This window comes from Piliocolobus tephrosceles, chromosome 11 (assembly GCF_002776525.5).
Source record: "Piliocolobus tephrosceles isolate RC106 chromosome 11, ASM277652v3, whole genome shotgun sequence".
NCBI lineage: Eukaryota > Metazoa > Chordata > Mammalia > Primates > Cercopithecidae > Piliocolobus > Piliocolobus tephrosceles.
The window spans coordinates 43,125,056-43,142,322 of NC_045444.1; the positions used below are offsets into that span (position 1 = coordinate 43,125,056).

Consider the following 17,267-nt stretch of genomic DNA (forward strand, 5'->3'; position numbering starts at 1 on the left):
TTTTCCATACTATACTCTTTGGAAAAAGGTCATCATATTCGGCCCACACTTAAGGAATGAGGAGTTCTGCTCCTCCTCCTTGAGGGTGGAGTATCTACTTAAATAATGGGAAATTTTTCCATACAGGAGGTTTGTCTCTTCACTCCATTTATTATTTATTCAGTCACCTATTTATATCAGTATGGACACATGAACGTATACTTATTTTATGTTTTGGGTTATAATTTAATACTGTTTTATTTGTTGCTCTTTGGCCATTAGGAGCCCTTCTGATTGGCTTCTATTTCCCTTTGACATATCTCAACCTTTATAAGGTTTTAAAAATATTTTATTACTTTCTGAAATTACAAGATGCTGCAGGCCTTTCTTGTGTATTCCCTGCCTCAGACCTAGAATAAGCCATTTCTCCAAGGAACTCTGGTTTCTTTTATTGGGGAATGGTATTAGAAGCCAAGATCTTGGTGCTATGTGTGTTCATTGCTGCTAAAGTGTCATTACTTCCTTGACCTCTCAGCTGACAGAGCAAGAAAATAAGTGTGTATAAACTAATTCATGCATACACAGATATCTATGAATATTTATGTATGTAGTCATCCATACTTTTAGTAAGCTAATATTGAGTGCATATGGATGTCTAAAACTTAAACGCATTACCACATGTGTCAATCTAGCATTCTCCCTTACGTATCTATAAACTTTGAATCCAACAGTAAGAAATCTGGCTCCCATTATCAGCCATGAAGAATTTATTAATTCTTCAATTGCAGTGTACATACATAGCACTGTCAGAGTTATTAATTGTATTCACATGGAAAGCAAGTTTTTCTGTTAGAGTAGAATATTTTTGTATGTTTTATTTTGCCTTTCATTTTATAAACTCCAATCATTTCCAGAGCTACTTAGCTCAGCATCTTTTTTTTCCCACACTCTTGTTTTATACATTTTTAATAGAGTTACATTGTTTTTGTCACATTCTTCATCCTGTGCTGGGATCCCCCAACCTCCTAAGTGGGCTTTTTGAAAATTTGCAAGCTTTAAGGATAACTCTTCGTGCTATAAAGTGCTATGGGTTTTGGCAAATGCATAGAGTCATGTATCCAAGATTACAATATTACACAGAAGAGTTTCATCACTATATAAAACTCACCAGTCTTCCTCCTATTCAACCATCTCCATGCCCTCTTCCCACCCCTAACTCCTTAAAACCACTCACATCTTTATTATTGCTTTAGTATTGCTTCTTCCATTATGTCATATAAATGGAAACATACAGTATTAGTCTCCTCAAACTAGTTTCTTTCACTTAGCAACATGCATTTAAGATTCATAGTGTCTTTTAATGACTTGATAGCTTATTTCTTTGTAGCTGAATAATATTGCATCTTATGGACCTAACAATTTGTATATCCACATTTTCTCACAGCCTATGACTTGTCTTTTGATTCTCTGAACAGTGCCATTCACAAAGCAGAAGTTTTAATTTTTATGACGTCTGATGTATCAACTTTTTCTTTCATAAATCATCCTTTTGATATATCTAAAAACTCATTACCATGCCAAAGGAAATCTAGAATTTCTCCTACGCTATCTTATAGAAGTGTTATAGTTTTGTGTTTTATACCTATGTCTATGATCCATTTTGAGTCAATTTTTGTGAAATGTATAAGAACTTGCATATTTGACAGAACCATTTGTTGAAAACACTATCTTTTCTACATTTAATTGACTTTACTTCTGTGTCAAAGATAATTTAGTATATTTGTGTGTGTCTATTTCTAGGCATTCTGTTCTGTTCCACTGACTTATCTGTCTATTCTTTTGCCAATACCATGCTGTAATGATGACAATACTTTATATTAAATCTTTAAAAGGATATTGTGATTCTTCCAACTTTGTTGTTCTTCAGTATTTTCTTGGCCATTATTGTCTTTTGCCTTTCCATATAAACTTTAGAATTAATTCGTTGAGTCTAAAAAATAGCTTGCTAGAATTTTGATTGAGATTACACTGAATCTACAGATTAAGTGGGGAAGAACTGAGTTGTAAAACTATGGAGTCTTCCAATCCATGACCACTGACTCTCTATTTAGGGTTAAGTTTACCATATAGAGATCCTGTAATATTTTGTTACATTTATATCTAAGTATTTTATTTTTTGCATGCTGTCAACATGTTGTTTTTCCTCTTTCAAATTCCAGTTGTTCATTGTTGATATGTAGGAAAGCAATTGACTTTTGTATGTTAACCTTGTATCCCATGACCTTGCTATACTCACTTAGTTGTGCCAGGATTTTTTGTTGCACTGTTGATTATTTGAGACTTTTCACATAGACAACATATCACCGTCAAATGAAGACAGTTTCTTTTCTTCCTTCCCAACTTGTGTATCTTTTATTTCCTTTCCTTGCCTTATTGCACTAGCTAAGATTTTCATACAATATAGAAAGGAGAAGTGAGAGAAAATATACTTGCTTTGTAACTATCTTAGAAGGAAAGTGTCGGCCGGGTGCGGTGGCTCACGCCTGTAATCCTAGCACTTTGGGAGGCCAAGGCAGGTGGATCACGAAGTCAGGAGATTGAGACCATCCTGGCTAACACAGAGAAACCCCGTCTCTACTAAAGATACAAAAAATTAACCGGGCATGGTGGTGGGCACCTGTAGTCCCAGCTACTTGGGAGGCTGAGGCAGGAGAATGGCATGAACCCGGGAGGCAGAGCTTGCAGTGAGCCAAGATGGCACAACTGCATGCCAGCCTGGACGACAGAGCGATATTCCATCAAAAAAAAAAAAAAAAAAAAGGAAAAAGGTCCCTTTTTCACACCATTATGGTATTACCTGCAGGCTTTTTGTAGATGTTCTTTATCGAGCTGAGGAAGTTATCCTTTATTCCTAAGATATACATTTTTTATATTCTTTCAAACTTCTTTTTTCCCCTCAAGTTCTGATAATTTTGTGATATCTCGGCCGGGCGTGGTGGCTCAAGCCTGTAATCCCAGCACTTTGGGATGCCGAGATGGGCAGATCACAAGGTCAGGACATCACGACCATCCTGGCTAACATGGTGAAACCCCGTCTCTACTAAAAAAATACAAAAATCTAGCCGGGCAAGGTGGCAGGCACCTGTAGTCCCAGCTACTCGGGAGGCTGAGGCAGGAGAATGGCCTAAACCCGGGAGGCGGAGCTTGCAGTGAGCTGAGATCCAGCCACTGCACTCCAGCTTGGGCAACAGAGTCAGACTCCGTCTCAAAAAAAAAAAAAATTTGTGATATCTCCTAACTTTTGCTCATGGCTGATCATTTCCTTTTGTGCTTTGTAGTTTTGATAATAAGTGTTCTGTTTACTTTTCCCTGAGTAAAAATTGAAAGCAAGTAACTAGTTCATTCTTTCTTATTCTTTTAAAATCTTCTTTTATCATTTCATGCACCTAGAAGACAAAGTTAGGAGGCCAAAAACTTTCTTTATCAACTTTTTGGCTAGTTACACAATCTTGACCAGATTATTTCATTCCAAAATTCACTAATGCTTCCATTCCTTTATGTATAAATTATTATGACAGTCACTAATTTTTACTCAAGGAGATTTAGAGACAGCTCAATACCCATATGTTATCAAGTCTGTGAACTCCTTGAATGGTGTTACAAACAGACTAGGGTGGTCCCCTGATCCTTACCTCCTAATGTTCATGACTGTGTAATCCCTGCTTCTTGAGTGTGGGTGGGTCTGTGACATGTTTTTACAAACAAAACATGGTACGGTTGATAGGATGCTATTCCCATCTTAATGTTACATCATAAGGCAAGGTAATGGAAAGTCACTTAAGAGGTTATATTGCATGGCAAAGGCGATTACATTGTATTATTTAAGACTCTGTCTTGTTTGCAGCCTCTCCATTTTTCCTCTTGATTGCCAGCTTTGAAGAAGCAAGCTGCCATGAATTGTATGGCCACCAGGAAATGATTCTGACAACAACCTGGGGAGCTTAAAGGCATACCCTTCTCCAATCAAGCCTCCAGGTAACACCTCAACCCTGGGCAACACCTAAATTGCAGCTTTGTGAAATCCTGAGCAGATCCAGCTAATCTGTGCCCAGACTCCTTGCCCACAGAAACTTTGAGAAAATAAGTATATTTTAGGCTTCTAAGTTTGTGAGGTTTTTTTATTATTTATTTTTTTGAGATGGAGTTTTGCTCTTGTTGCCCAGGCTGGAGGACAATGGTGTGATCTCAGCCCGCTGCAACCTCCGACTCCCAGCTTCAAGCGATTCTCCTGCCTCAGCCTCTGGAGTAGCTGGGATTACAGGCATGCACCACTATGCCCAGTTAATTTTTGTATTTTTAGTAGAGATGGGGTTTCATCATCTTGGTCAGGCTGGTCTCAAACTCCTGACCTCAGGTGATCCACCCGCCTTGGCCTCCCAAAATGCTGGGATTACAGGTGTGAGCCACCATGCCTGGCAGTAATTTGTTAAATAGCAATACAAAAGCTAATCGTGCAAAGTCTCAATTAAGTAAGTAGTGTCTTTTAAGGTCCTCAAAGAAGTAAATGTCGAGAATCACCCAGGATTTTTTAAAAATATGCTTTTAAAACAATTATTTCTTTATGGTAGAGAGAAATGTAGGGAGAGAGACAGAGAAAGAGAGAGAAAGTCCTGACACTGAAAACTGGCGTTCTTTATTTCATAAAGGCATCAAATTTTGATTTTGTAGCCCATAGGTATGTAAGGAAATGGATATAAAATAACAATACTTTTATGATCTGAAGGGCTCAATGTAGTTGTGTATTACCTACTATTTTTAGTATGATACATTCAAAAATGCCTGTGCTTTGGTGATTAATACACACATACTATTTCCAAGTTTGATCTCTTAAGTGCAAACTGGGATTTTAAATGCTATCTGTATCATGCACTTAAGATATAAAATTATTACAAGGTAGAAAGTCATAAATAAAAGTTCACTTCCAAAAACATATTACTAATCTGTTGTCATGGTTGTGTTCTTCAGACACATGATAAAGTAATTCCCAATCTACTTGATTCAAATTTGGTTTATCAAATGGCCTTCCCGAAAAATGCATTTTCATAACAGGTGATCAATTAATGGAATTCACCAGTATTACATATTTGAGAACTTTCAAGTTAAAAAAAAACACTTTTAAATTTTTTTCCCAGTAAATTATATCAGAGTGAATCACTATGCACCAGAAGTTTCTTCTAAAGCCCCGTTGAGGTCATAAATTTGTCTGAAAGCTATACTGTGAGAAATTTACCCACATTTCCACTAAACAAAAGCTAATTTTCTTACAGCTTGTGAAATATAGAACATGACATACCCTTCCTTCCTGTACTTTGGTTAACCAGTACTTTTTTCTTTATTCTCAGAACATACCTCGACTCTAATTCTTACCGCAAACTAAAGTGATGCTTGCTCCATCTCTTCCTTGCCTTTTTTGCGTTTGAGGTCTACTGTCATACAGCAATGTTACACTTCTGTATTAAAGTCACAAGAAAAGCAAATGTCATTCCATGTAGTTCTCAAAGCATTTTTTCACCTTGTAGAAGATTTCAAAGTCGTCTTTCCTTAAATAAATGTGGTGTTTCCTTCCCCTGGACTTTGTGAAACAGGATAACAGAAATGCTGAATTCGTATAAGTAGACCTTCAACAGGATGATTCTAGACTACGATGAGAAATGAGCAATACCAGTTGAATCATAACTGGTTTGCAAGCTCTTGTTGAATCATAACTGGTTTGCAAGCTCTTGTTGAAAATAAACGCATTGCTCATCATGTAGTTATTAAAGAACCTATATCTGAAAGTTTTGTATGAGGAACAGAGAAATGTTTGTTTGTTTTCCTATTTACCCAAAGAAATACACTTATCTATGCAGTATCTATAATTGTACATTTTAAGTATTCCTGTTGAGTGGAATAAAAAGTACTGTGATGATCACTAAACAGAATCAAAAGAATAAATGATATCTAGAATAGACTAGAGCAAGGAAGAACTGACTTCCCATTTAAGCCCTGCCACCAACTAGCCTTGTGACCCTGAGAACATTTCCAAATTCCTGACTTATCTGTATGCCTAACACCTACTATATAGTAATTGTGAGGATCACACATAAAGTGTCTTCAGCCAACTAGGCATTCAGTAAATGGTAGACAGGATTGCTATTGTTTCTGTAAAAGGTGTGACACTCTGCCTTTCATATGAGTGACCTGCATGCACAGCCCACTGGATGTTTCTCAGTTCAAAGAGTTAATAGAAGGCAAGTCCCACTAGAAATCTTTTTTTTTTTTTTTTTTGAGACGGAGTCTCTCTCTGTCGCCCAGGCTGGAGTGCGGTGGCGCCATCTCGGCTCACTGCAAGCTCCGCCTCCCGGGTTCACGCCATTCTCCTGCCTCAGCCTCCTGAGTAGCTGGGACTACAGGCGCCCGCCGCTACGCCCTGCTAACATTTTTGTGTTTTTAGTAGAGACGGGGTTTCACCGTGTTAGCCAGGATGAACTCGATCTCCTGACCTCGTGATTCACCTGTCTCAGCCTCCCAAAGTGCTGGGATTACAGGCGTTAGCCGCCGCGCCCGGCCTAGAAATCTTTTTATACTTTATCATTTCTTTGTTATCCTACATGCTTCCTTACCCTAACTTCTTTTTTCTCAAAATAACTCATTTCTTAATCAGAAGTTTACTCAAATTTAGCAGTTCTACTTAAAGTGAAGTGTTTCTGTTTCTCCCAAACACACACACACGCACACATACACACACACACACACACACACAGAGAGAGAGAGAGAGAAAGAGAGAGAGAACTTAAAATCAGCAGACTATTTATTACATAGTCCAGATTGTCTACTCTAGAATATAGGTAATGAACAGCTGTGCCACCAGAACAGAGAATTCATAGACTTTAATGGATATTAAATAAAACATGGAGTAATTGAAAGGCTAGAAGTAATGTGATACTAACATAACCAATAGGCAAAAGACTGCTGAGGTGATAGCTATTTAGAATATATGATATAGAGAAGTAATATGAAAAAATCTACAGGAGCAAAGTCCTTTTCCCAACTCTCACGTTTTGGATGTTAGACATTTGTAGAAAAAAAAATTGCAAAGCTGTAGGATTCGAAGAGTTCTAGATTTGCCATTCATGTTCAGGCAGAACAAAAGTTGAATCGGGCAAAAAACATGACATCCCTATCCATTTTGTTTAGACTGACTATAAAAAAGACTTTATTATGATCTTCGCAGCACCCATCTCAGACCACATCTTTCCATGGTTCTCATGAATCTTAACCCCTCCTATTAAATCTTATACTTCCCACTTTATTGTCACTATAGATGTGAGAAAGGGTTGATGGTCATCTTTGTTTACAAGCCATTACAGGTTTGAACACATTCAAAACTGCCTATTATTAAGCCTCCCCAGAAGCCACTGGGCATAAGCAAACCTAAGATTTTACAACTCACCAATTATCCTATAGAAGATAGTCCAGATTTTTATATTCTGCCAAACGTTTATTCATACTTGACTCCAAAAGTTATCAATTATTCACAGGGATAATCTAGAAAATAAATATTAGTTTTGCTTTCAAAGACAGTACTGGAATGAGCAGGCACTTTCATGTTTGTTATATTAATTAACTTATTATTTAGTTTCCCCGTCTGCTTAGAAATTGAGCTGTTCAGGTTGAAAAATGATGTAAGAAGCAAAAACTATGACACCAACAATTTAAATAAAGGTCACTATTGCTGTGAAATGGGACGTCAGTTTTGCAATTTTTCTGCACTTTCCCACCAGGCTGGGATGTGGGTGAGTCTAGAGATATTTGTGAAATAAGCCAATTTGAAAGGACACCACAATCCGTCAAAAGCGACTTTCTTCCTCTTCCACAGCACGATGAAGGCCAGGGATAAATTTCAGGAGTTGCTTTCGGACACTTCCCTTTCTGCTCTTCCGGGGCAGGGTCCCAAACATGCTTGAGAAGTTGCCCTCCCACAAGGGAGACATGGATCCGCTGCTGGTGTTACTGATGCTCCGGTTCCTCCTTGAAGATGACCTCCTCAGAAAATCATCCCCCTCCTTAGGGATAAAGCACTCATCATCTGTGCTCGTCTGCCGACTGAAGGCACCCCTGCTGGAGTCCTCAGACACACACGTCTGGTAGCCATCTTCACTGTCCATAGTCATGGAGCTCAGCCAGCTCTTACAGCTGCTCTCACTGGATAATCGATTCCGGTCCACAAGGGCTGGGCCTGGCCCAGGCAGGGGTCCAAAGAAAGACAATTCATCCAAGTCCATGTTTTCCAAACTGGGGCAGTTAGCTGCATCACCTAGAGCACAGAGAACAAAATCTACTGTGAAATGGACCTGCACATCATTCCCTACAAATAAATACGCTACATCAAAACTTCTCTTTGAATGACACAAGAAGGAGTAAGGGTGAAAAATACTTTTCACTGAGCTTTGGCGTGCACGAATAAGTAACTGTTTATGAGGCCATTTGATAAACCGTATAGTAGGGTTTCATGAACTATTGTTCATAGACCAAGGTTCCATGGTCACAAAAATTATAATATTAGAATAAATTTAAACAAGATGTTTCATATGAGAATAGTTCAACCCAACTGACAGTCTACCATTGTGACATCTGAATCTCCAAAATGATCATTTCTTAAATTTAAATAAACCTGAAACCTTTTATTATAATTCTCACAGAAATGGGGTTCCATAGAATACACTTGGGAAATGCTATCATGATTTTCTCCATTTAGTTTCTCTGATTCTTAGGTACTGTCTTCTGAAAATAATTCTAAAATTATTATAAAATCATTTGAGGTATATAGAAAAAATTATGGAACAGATAATTCATAAGTGTTTCTTAGAGAAAGGATTTGTGAAATCAAATGTATCTTCCAACCTCAATATTCCAAGTTTCATTTTGGAATACTTAAATTCTCTGGAATGATACTGTACCCAGAAAGCATCCTTGTCCTCAAGTAAGTAATAATTTATTTGAAGAAATTGAATTTTATCTGCTTGGCTAAATTTTTTTCATTGATCCTTCACAACGTACATCTGGCTCTTCAAACTAGAATGTTAATCACATACCAATACCCTGTCCATACGACCCTCCCTGCTTCCACACTAACTGAGTTTGTTGGTATCTCGTGAGAGATAGAGAGAGAGAGAAAGAGAGAGAACTTGTAATACCAGCCTTGGAAAAACATAATCAGTAAGTGACTCTGCTTCAGAAAAAAAAAAAAAATAGAATACTGCACACTCCAAAATGGTTTTATTTTGTACTGATTATCTTTACTGCTGCTCTCTTTTGTCCTTGGTTGATAATATAAAAAGAAACTATTTTTTCAGATGATTTGCAAGGTTGAGTACAAGCAGCCCCACAGTGACTGGTCATAATGCTTTCCTTTTTGCTAATACAACCTACTTCATTTCATCTTGCAATAAGTGATGAATTTCTTTTGATTTGAGAGCAATTGCCTTATAGAATCACATGCCCTGGATGTTTACTATGCATCTAGAAAAAGCAGAACTCCCTCAATTGCTCAAAAAAATGTATACAACAATGACTTTATGAGGACCCTGACCTAACGATGTTGTCTATAATACAAGGCCGTTCCTATAGAACAGCAAGAATTTATATTCACCGGGCCATTCAGGATGCTCCAGAAGTGGAAATGAGGCTAAAAAGCCCTCACATCTAAAGAAAGCAACGAGGTGGCTGAATTTACAAGGCCATAAGGAAGTTTTTGTATTAAATACTTCTGCCTCTCTAACAAACTTCACTACCCAAAAAAGCTATTATGAATTTTTAAAAAATATTAAATGAAAATATAAAAAAGAGAAGTAACTTGTTCATAAGTTTCAAACACTTCAATTAAAAAACACAGAACTTTATATCAGAAATCTAAGCCATAAATTAGTGACTAGTTAAGGATTAAATTGTTATCTTTTTGGTAAACAAATTGATTATCACTTTTAATGGATATTCTAGGTTAGAGACTTAAGCTGGTGCTATTTAAAGAAGAGATAACCTATATTTCGCACCCACATAGTGGTTTCAGTGAATTATTTGCACACAAAAGTTCATTCCTTTGGTTACATCTGTCGCACAGCAAATAGCAAATTAACACATTTTAAACTCAACCCTTCCCTTAAAAATGCACTCAATGGCAAGAGCTATGCATTTACTATTGTAATAATCTTACGCATTTCTGCCTTGGTCTTGGGGGCCATGAGAAAGAAATTCTCTGTATAAACGCAACTTATGCAATTTAAACAAAAGATAGGAGCTCTACCCAAAAAGTGTGCAAACATTTCAGCTTTAATAGCTTCTAGAAACTACACAGCCCCGAGCCACGATTGTTTTCAGAAACGTAATTCATTCACTGAAGTAGAAGGAAAGTCAGGCAATCTTCCCCAATGATCTTCTAAAATCTCCAGGTGCCTGTTTTCGAGTGTGTGCATCTGTGTGCATGTGCACATGCCCATCTGCGTTGTGTGTGTGTGTGTGTAGAGTAGTGGATCTGACTTGCCTTGACCCTCCTCCAAATACAGCCACTCCAAAGCTCATGCCAAAGAAACACAGACCCGTTTCTTTGACCAGCACTAGACAAATTTTTCTTATAATGATGATAATCTTAAAACAACTTAGAGGCAGAAATACTGAAAGAAGTAAAGTTAGTGTGGTTTCTGAACAGGAAATTGCATTTACCATGAAGCAGACGATGTTCCTGTAACTGCAGAGATCTGTACTCCACCCATTTTTGTTTCAAGGTTTGCTGTGAGATTAAAAAAAAAAAAAAGTTTTTATTATTAGGAAACCCCAGTGAAGCTAGCAATTTAATTCTAGGTGTTGAGATTTGTCATTAAAATTTTTTACCTTTCTTCCTAGTACTACCAATCCATCTTATCCATTTAAAATATTTTTGCTGTATAAAAGGAGGATATTGGGCCAACAAGCTTTCTTTGAAAAAAAAACAATAAAATATATTTTTATTTAAAAAGTTATTTTAAAAAGATTATTTGGGTCTGTGAAAATGTACTTGCTGTTTAGGCAAGCATTTATACTCTAGGATTCCCACATCTGTAGGATGAAGACAGTAATAGAGCCCAAACCCTGGAAATGTTATGAGGATTCGATGAGTGAATAGATGTACAATTTTTAGAACAGTGACTAGAACTTAGTTAACACCCTACAAATATCATCATCAATATACAAGCCTGAAGACCTCCGCCTCCCAGGTTCAAGCGATTCTTCTGCCTCAGCCTCCCAAGTAGCTGGGATTACAGTTGCGCCCCATCATGCCCAGCCAAATTTTTGTAATTTTAGTAGACACGGGGTTTCACCATGCTGGCCAGGCTGATCTCGAACTCCTGACCTCGTGATCCGCCCACCTCGGCCTCCCAAAGTGCTGGGATTACAGGTGTGAGCCACCGCACCTGGCTTGGACAGCTATTTATTTTCCACACCAAAAAAGAGAACAGAACTGTCTGAAATGCTTCCTTAGTGGGCTAAACTTAGAACACTGCTAAGCACCCTAACTTCTTAACTGCTTCCCTTCTTGGCTGCCCCAGCACACGAGAGCTGAGGCCCACAGTGGGAATTAAGTAGCTGCCACATGGGTCAAGACAGCACACAAGTCCTGGTCTATCCCACAGAAGGGACTGAGGCAATGGCAATCTAAAACAAACCAGGCAGAAGGCATCTGAAAAAAACACAGCTATAGGCTCACTCTCTCCCATTCTTTATCCTCTCCTCTTCCCCTTCCTTTGCCAGTTCAGGTCCCTATAGCGAGCCCAGCAAGTGGGCACAGCTCAGGTTTGCCTGTGGACTCTTATGCCAAAGGAAAGACAGCCTAGTTGAAACAAGCAGTCCTTCCCACAAAGCAATCTGCAAAGAGTAGATGAAGGCTAAAAAGGAAGAGGAAAAAAATGTATATTTAGAGAAGGATTAAGGGAAAGAAAATAATAAAATTGCAAGAACATCATTAAATGCTTGAGGGGAACATGGCTTACTCCTCAGTCTTCAAAGATTGAACAATAACTTGGCAGAATTTTCTAAACCTTAATACTAGTAACATATAACAGCAACCCTTACGGTTGCCAATATAAAATCGAGCAATAAATCAATCAAATGCTTGACTCAGTCAACTTCTTGTTCTTTCTGTACCATAATATAGTCTAGAATAGCTATAATACTGCTTTGAGGACTGAGGGCAGTGGCTTACATCTGTAATCTCAGCACTTTAGGAGGTTGAAGTGGGAGGACTGCTTGAGACCAGGAGTTTGAAACAAATCTGGGCAACATAGTGAGATCTTATCTCTACAAAATTCTTTTTTAAATTAGCTGGGTATGGTAGTGCATACCAGCTCTTAAGAGGCTGAGGAGGCTGGGCACGGTGGCTCACACCTGTAATCCCATCACTTTGGGAGGCTGAGGTGGGTGGATCGCCCGCGGTCCGGAGTTCGAAACCAGACTGGTCAAAATGGCGATACTCCGTCTCTACTTAAAATACAACAATAAGACGAGTGTGGTGGCAGGCACCTGTAGTCTCAGGTACTCAGGAGGTTGAGGCAGGATAATCGTTTGAACCCAGGAGGCAGAGGTTGTAGTGAACTGAGATGGTGCAATTATACTCCACCCTGGGCAACAAGAGCAAAACTCCATCTCAAAAATAATTAATTAATTAATTAATTAATTTTTTTAAAAAGAGGCTAATGTAGAAGGATCACTTAAGCCTGGGAGGTTGAGGCTGCAGTGAGTTGTGATTATGCCACTGCACTCCAGCATGGGCAATAGGGTGAGACCCTGCCTCCAAAAAAAAAAGGACTGCTATGCTGCCTTATTCCCAGCTTTTAACTATGCAAATCTGTGGTTATACAAAGGTCAAATTAGGGACGTAGGGACTATAAGGCAACAAGTACCTGGCATACATACCAACCCCTTTCATCTTTCTTAAAGAGATTTATTTCCTACAAGAGACTAGAGTTCAGTGGAGGAACATAGGGATAGGTCAAGAAAAACTAGAGACAGAAAGAAGAGGAAGTTACATTTCTGCACTTACTATCTAAAAATACAAAGTCAGCGCTGGCCATATAGTCAATTTTTGGAAAAATACTGGTGTTGCAATATCTGATTTGTTGATTTGGCCCAGTCATTTCAGTTTGTCGTCACTTAAACCAAGAAAATACCAGTGTAAAGAGCAGATGTGTCAGAGTGACTAAGGGTTTTTCAACTGTAAACAAGCTTCCCTGTTTTTCTTTGGGTCTGTTTCTGCCTGTGTTACTGACATCACAATTGTATATTTGGACATATCTGAGCTCTCATTAGATGAGAATTAAAGCACAAGTAAGATCTAATCCTGCTGGGCAGCATCACCTCACTGTGCCCAGTTCAGTGCCAGCTACATAGCAGCTGCTCAGTAAATAACGGTTGAATGAATACATGAAAAAAATGGCTTCCTAAAACAACTGTCAGCTGTCACACATTGGTTCCAAAGAAGTTTCCAATGCTTTCAATCTACAGGATTGAAATACAGCTGAACATTTCCATGGCACTTCAGTACTTCAGTTGTGTTTTCACTGATAACATGATATTTAATTTTCATAACTTCCCTAAAAAGTAAGATTCAAAAATGAATATTCAGTGTAACAAAATATTTCCCAGGCACTACACACCCAGTAAATAGCAGAAGTAGATTACAAACTAGCTCACCCAGCTAGCCCATTGGATGTGCTGTTTTCATGTTAAACATTTGAATCATAGGTCAGAAGAAAGGGAATCCCTGAAAATGTGGATCAGAAAGGACCACTGTTTCTAAAGAAGAGTCCCTGGCCCCAAGAAGAGTCTTTGAGGGACAGAATGCTCACTTACACAGGACGCACAAAGTAAATGTCATTGTGTGGAGGGGAAACCAGCCTGACCTTGGCTATGGGTCAGACCAAGACATTTCTGGCTCAAGAGATAAAAGGAATCTCATAATTTCAAGATTAGAAACAGGACAGACATGCAAGATAGAAAGCAGAATGAAACTTAAAGTCTTCTGGACACAGACAAGCAGAAAGAAATTTTTTGGCAATATATGGTTTAAATGCATGTATCTGAAACACAGGTCTGAGCCAGGTTTTCTGCTTAAGAAAAAAACATTGGCTGAAACTCCATCACTGGGAAAGGAGGCTGAGAAAAGCTGATGCTGCTGGCTATGGCTCATGTAGAGCTTGTATGAAGAAAGGCAGGAGTACCTAAGCACAGCCTCATGGCTTGAGCCAAACAGCTCACTGAGTCTCCAGGGAAGGCACATAAGCCCCCAGACCTGGCTCTGGATTGGTAGCCTTGAAATGCTGAGTGGGGGCAAGCATCCAATTATCACTTTGTGCTGAAGGCGGAGGCTATATGCCATGCAAGGAAAGTAGGCAATCTAAATCCCCAAATACTCACAGATGTTTAATGATAAAAAAGATTTTAAAATTGATAATTTGTACATGGATTCTCTAAATAAAATGAAAATAGAAAAGTGTTCAAGGCCTGGTGTGGTGGCTCACGCCTGTAATCCCAGCACTTTGGGAGGCCTAGGCGAGCAGATCACCTGAGGGCAGGAGTTCACAACCAGCCTGCCCAACATGACAAAAATCCCGTCTCTACTAAAAATACAAAAAATTAGCCGGGTGTGGTGGGCGGCTATAATTCCAGTTACTCCAGAGGCTAAGGCAGGAGAATCCCTTGAACCCGGGAGGCGGAGGTTGCAGTGAGCCGAGATCATGCCACTGCACTCTAGCCTGGGTGACAAGGGCAAAACTCTGTCTCAGAAAAAAAAAGAAAAGTGTCCAAAAAAGACTTTAAAATAAGAATATTTATAATCCTCTGAGAGACAAGATCAATGTTTATAAGAACAAGAAATTTGAAATGAAAAAAACAAGAATAGATAGACATGAAAAAGAACTACGAGATAATAACAAAGTAATTTTTATAACTCAATAGAAAGAACACATTCTACACAGAACAGCTAGCAAGAACATTTCTGGAGATGTTACTAAAGAATTCAGAAATAATATAACACAAAAATATAAATAAAGACCTATGAAATAGTCATTAGGAAGCATGAAAGATAAATCAAGAAACTATGTCTAATATGAATTCCAGAAGATAATACAGGAGTGGTATAGAAGGTCTTTTCCAAAAAGATTGAGTTGATAGCTTTCCAAAGCTAAAGAAAGTCTTTGAACAGAAAGAGCACTGTAAGTTCTACATAGTATAAATTTATAAATGAATCCAGAATTAATTACATAGTAGTAAAACCATAGATCAATAAGGACAAAAGAATATCTTAAAGTAACCAGAAAAAGGATTAAAGATGGCCACAAATATTGGTTTTCTAGAAGATCCAAAAATAGAAAATTCTGTAGAGAAAATTATCAGGAAAAAAAAAGAAGCATAAAAAGTGGTACAAGATGCAAGAAAAAAATGGGGCACACTCAATTTTTGACAAAAATTTAAAACATCAGAATAATATTTTACCATCAACTCAGTTAACAAATTTAAAAACTTTGTTAGCAAAAGTATAAGTCACTAAAACTGGCTTTAAAAAAAAAAAACAGAAGTCCTGAGTAGTCTCTCAACTAATAAAGAAATTGAAACAATACATTAACAGTATTTCCATCAAAAAAGAATCCTAAACCAAGATGATTCAGATGGTATTATTAAAATTCTGCCAGAAAAGAAGAAGAGGAAAACAGGTCATGCAAAGAGTCTAGTAAACTTGATACCAAAACTTAAAAAGATAATCTAAGAAAAGAAAATTACAGGCCAGTCTACCTGAAAAATGAAACTATCTTTCAAAATCCTAAATAAAATATTAGAAAATCAAACCTGTAATTACATTTACAAATTATAAATTTCAAGGGTAAGCCAGGTTGGGTTTATCCTAGAAATGAAATGGTAGCTTTATACTAGAATATATTTGAATTTCATTCACATATTGACTGAATTTTTTCAAATGAATAAATGAGAAGACCAGCTTAACAGATGCAGAAAAAGGTATTTAATAAAATTTAATGCACAAGCATTATAAACACTACCAACAAACTTCGTATAGCAGGGAGTCTCCTTACTCTGAAAGATAGCTCATTCCTAATAGAAAGAAATTAGGAAGAATTTTCTTTAAAATCAAGAATAAAACAAGGATACCTACAACTATGGTTTCTTTCTTTTTTTTTTTTTTTTTTTTTTTTTTGAGACGGAGTCTTGCTCTGTCACCCGAGCTGGAGTGCAGTGGCCAGATCTCAGCTCACTGCAAGCTCCGCCTCCCGGGTTTACGCCATTCTCCTGCCTCAGCCTCCGGAGTAGCTGGGACTACAGGCGCCCGCCACCTCGCCCGGCTAGTTTCAACTATGGTTTCTATTCATTGTTCTATGGTAGCTCCTAAGCTGTGAATTAAGGTAAGAAAAAGAACCAAAACTCATTCATAACAGATAGTTATTATCTCTACAGTAAGTCCAAAATAATCTACAGATAATTCATTAGAATTATTAAAATAGATATTACTATTCTATAATTTAGCAAAGTGTTTGAATATAGTAACAGCATAGAAAAATTGATTTCACATGTCTATTAACATCAATCAAAACTAGTTTTTCTAAAGAAGCGATAATAAGAACAAAAAACATAAGGTACAGAGGACTAAGTCTAACAGAAAGTCTAACAGAAGATGTATAAGACCTATGTCCATAAAATTATAACCTTATTGAAAGACTTTCAAGAAAACAACAAAAAATGGTAAGATCATCTATCAATTAAAAAACTTAATACCATATGATGTTGTTTCCTCAAATTAATATATAATATATAACTATATTATATATAATTATTTCATATATATATAATTATTTCATATATATATAGTGTGATCAGAGCCAGGAATGGTGGCTCAGGCCTGTAATCCCAGCAATTCAGGAGACTGAGATAGAATTGCTTGAGCCAGAGTTTGAGACTATAGTAAGTTATGATCACGTTGCTGCACTCCAGCGAGGGCAGTAGAGCGAGACGCTGTCTCCAAAAATAGATAAATAAAATTTGATATCAGTCAAAACACCAACATTTATTTACATATAATCTGCTTTTATAATTTATATAGATGATCAAAGGACAAAGAATAACTGTGCCCAATGTGATATCAAGATTTATTATAAACAGTTTGGGATAAACAAATTGACCTATGGATCATATTAGAAAGCCTATCAGCAAAT

At 37.5% G+C, this 17,267-nt stretch overlaps 1 protein-coding gene across 1 annotated transcript in view; it reads right to left on the bottom strand.

The window, feature by feature from the left end:
* Nucleotides 1-6,893: 6,893 nt before the first annotated feature.
* CYTIP (cytohesin 1 interacting protein) overlaps nt 6,894-17,267 on the bottom strand; it is a 29,768-nt gene continuing 19,394 nt past the window's right edge. Inside the window, exons 7-8 of the mRNA XM_023217412.2 lie at nt 10,738-10,804; nt 6,894-8,335 (exon numbers count right to left, since the gene is read on the bottom strand). Of these exons, the coding sequence (XP_023073180.2) occupies nt 7,869-8,335; nt 10,738-10,804 (534 nt within the window). The 3' untranslated portion in view covers nt 6,894-7,868. The remainder of the gene's footprint in view (nt 8,336-10,737; nt 10,805-17,267) is intronic.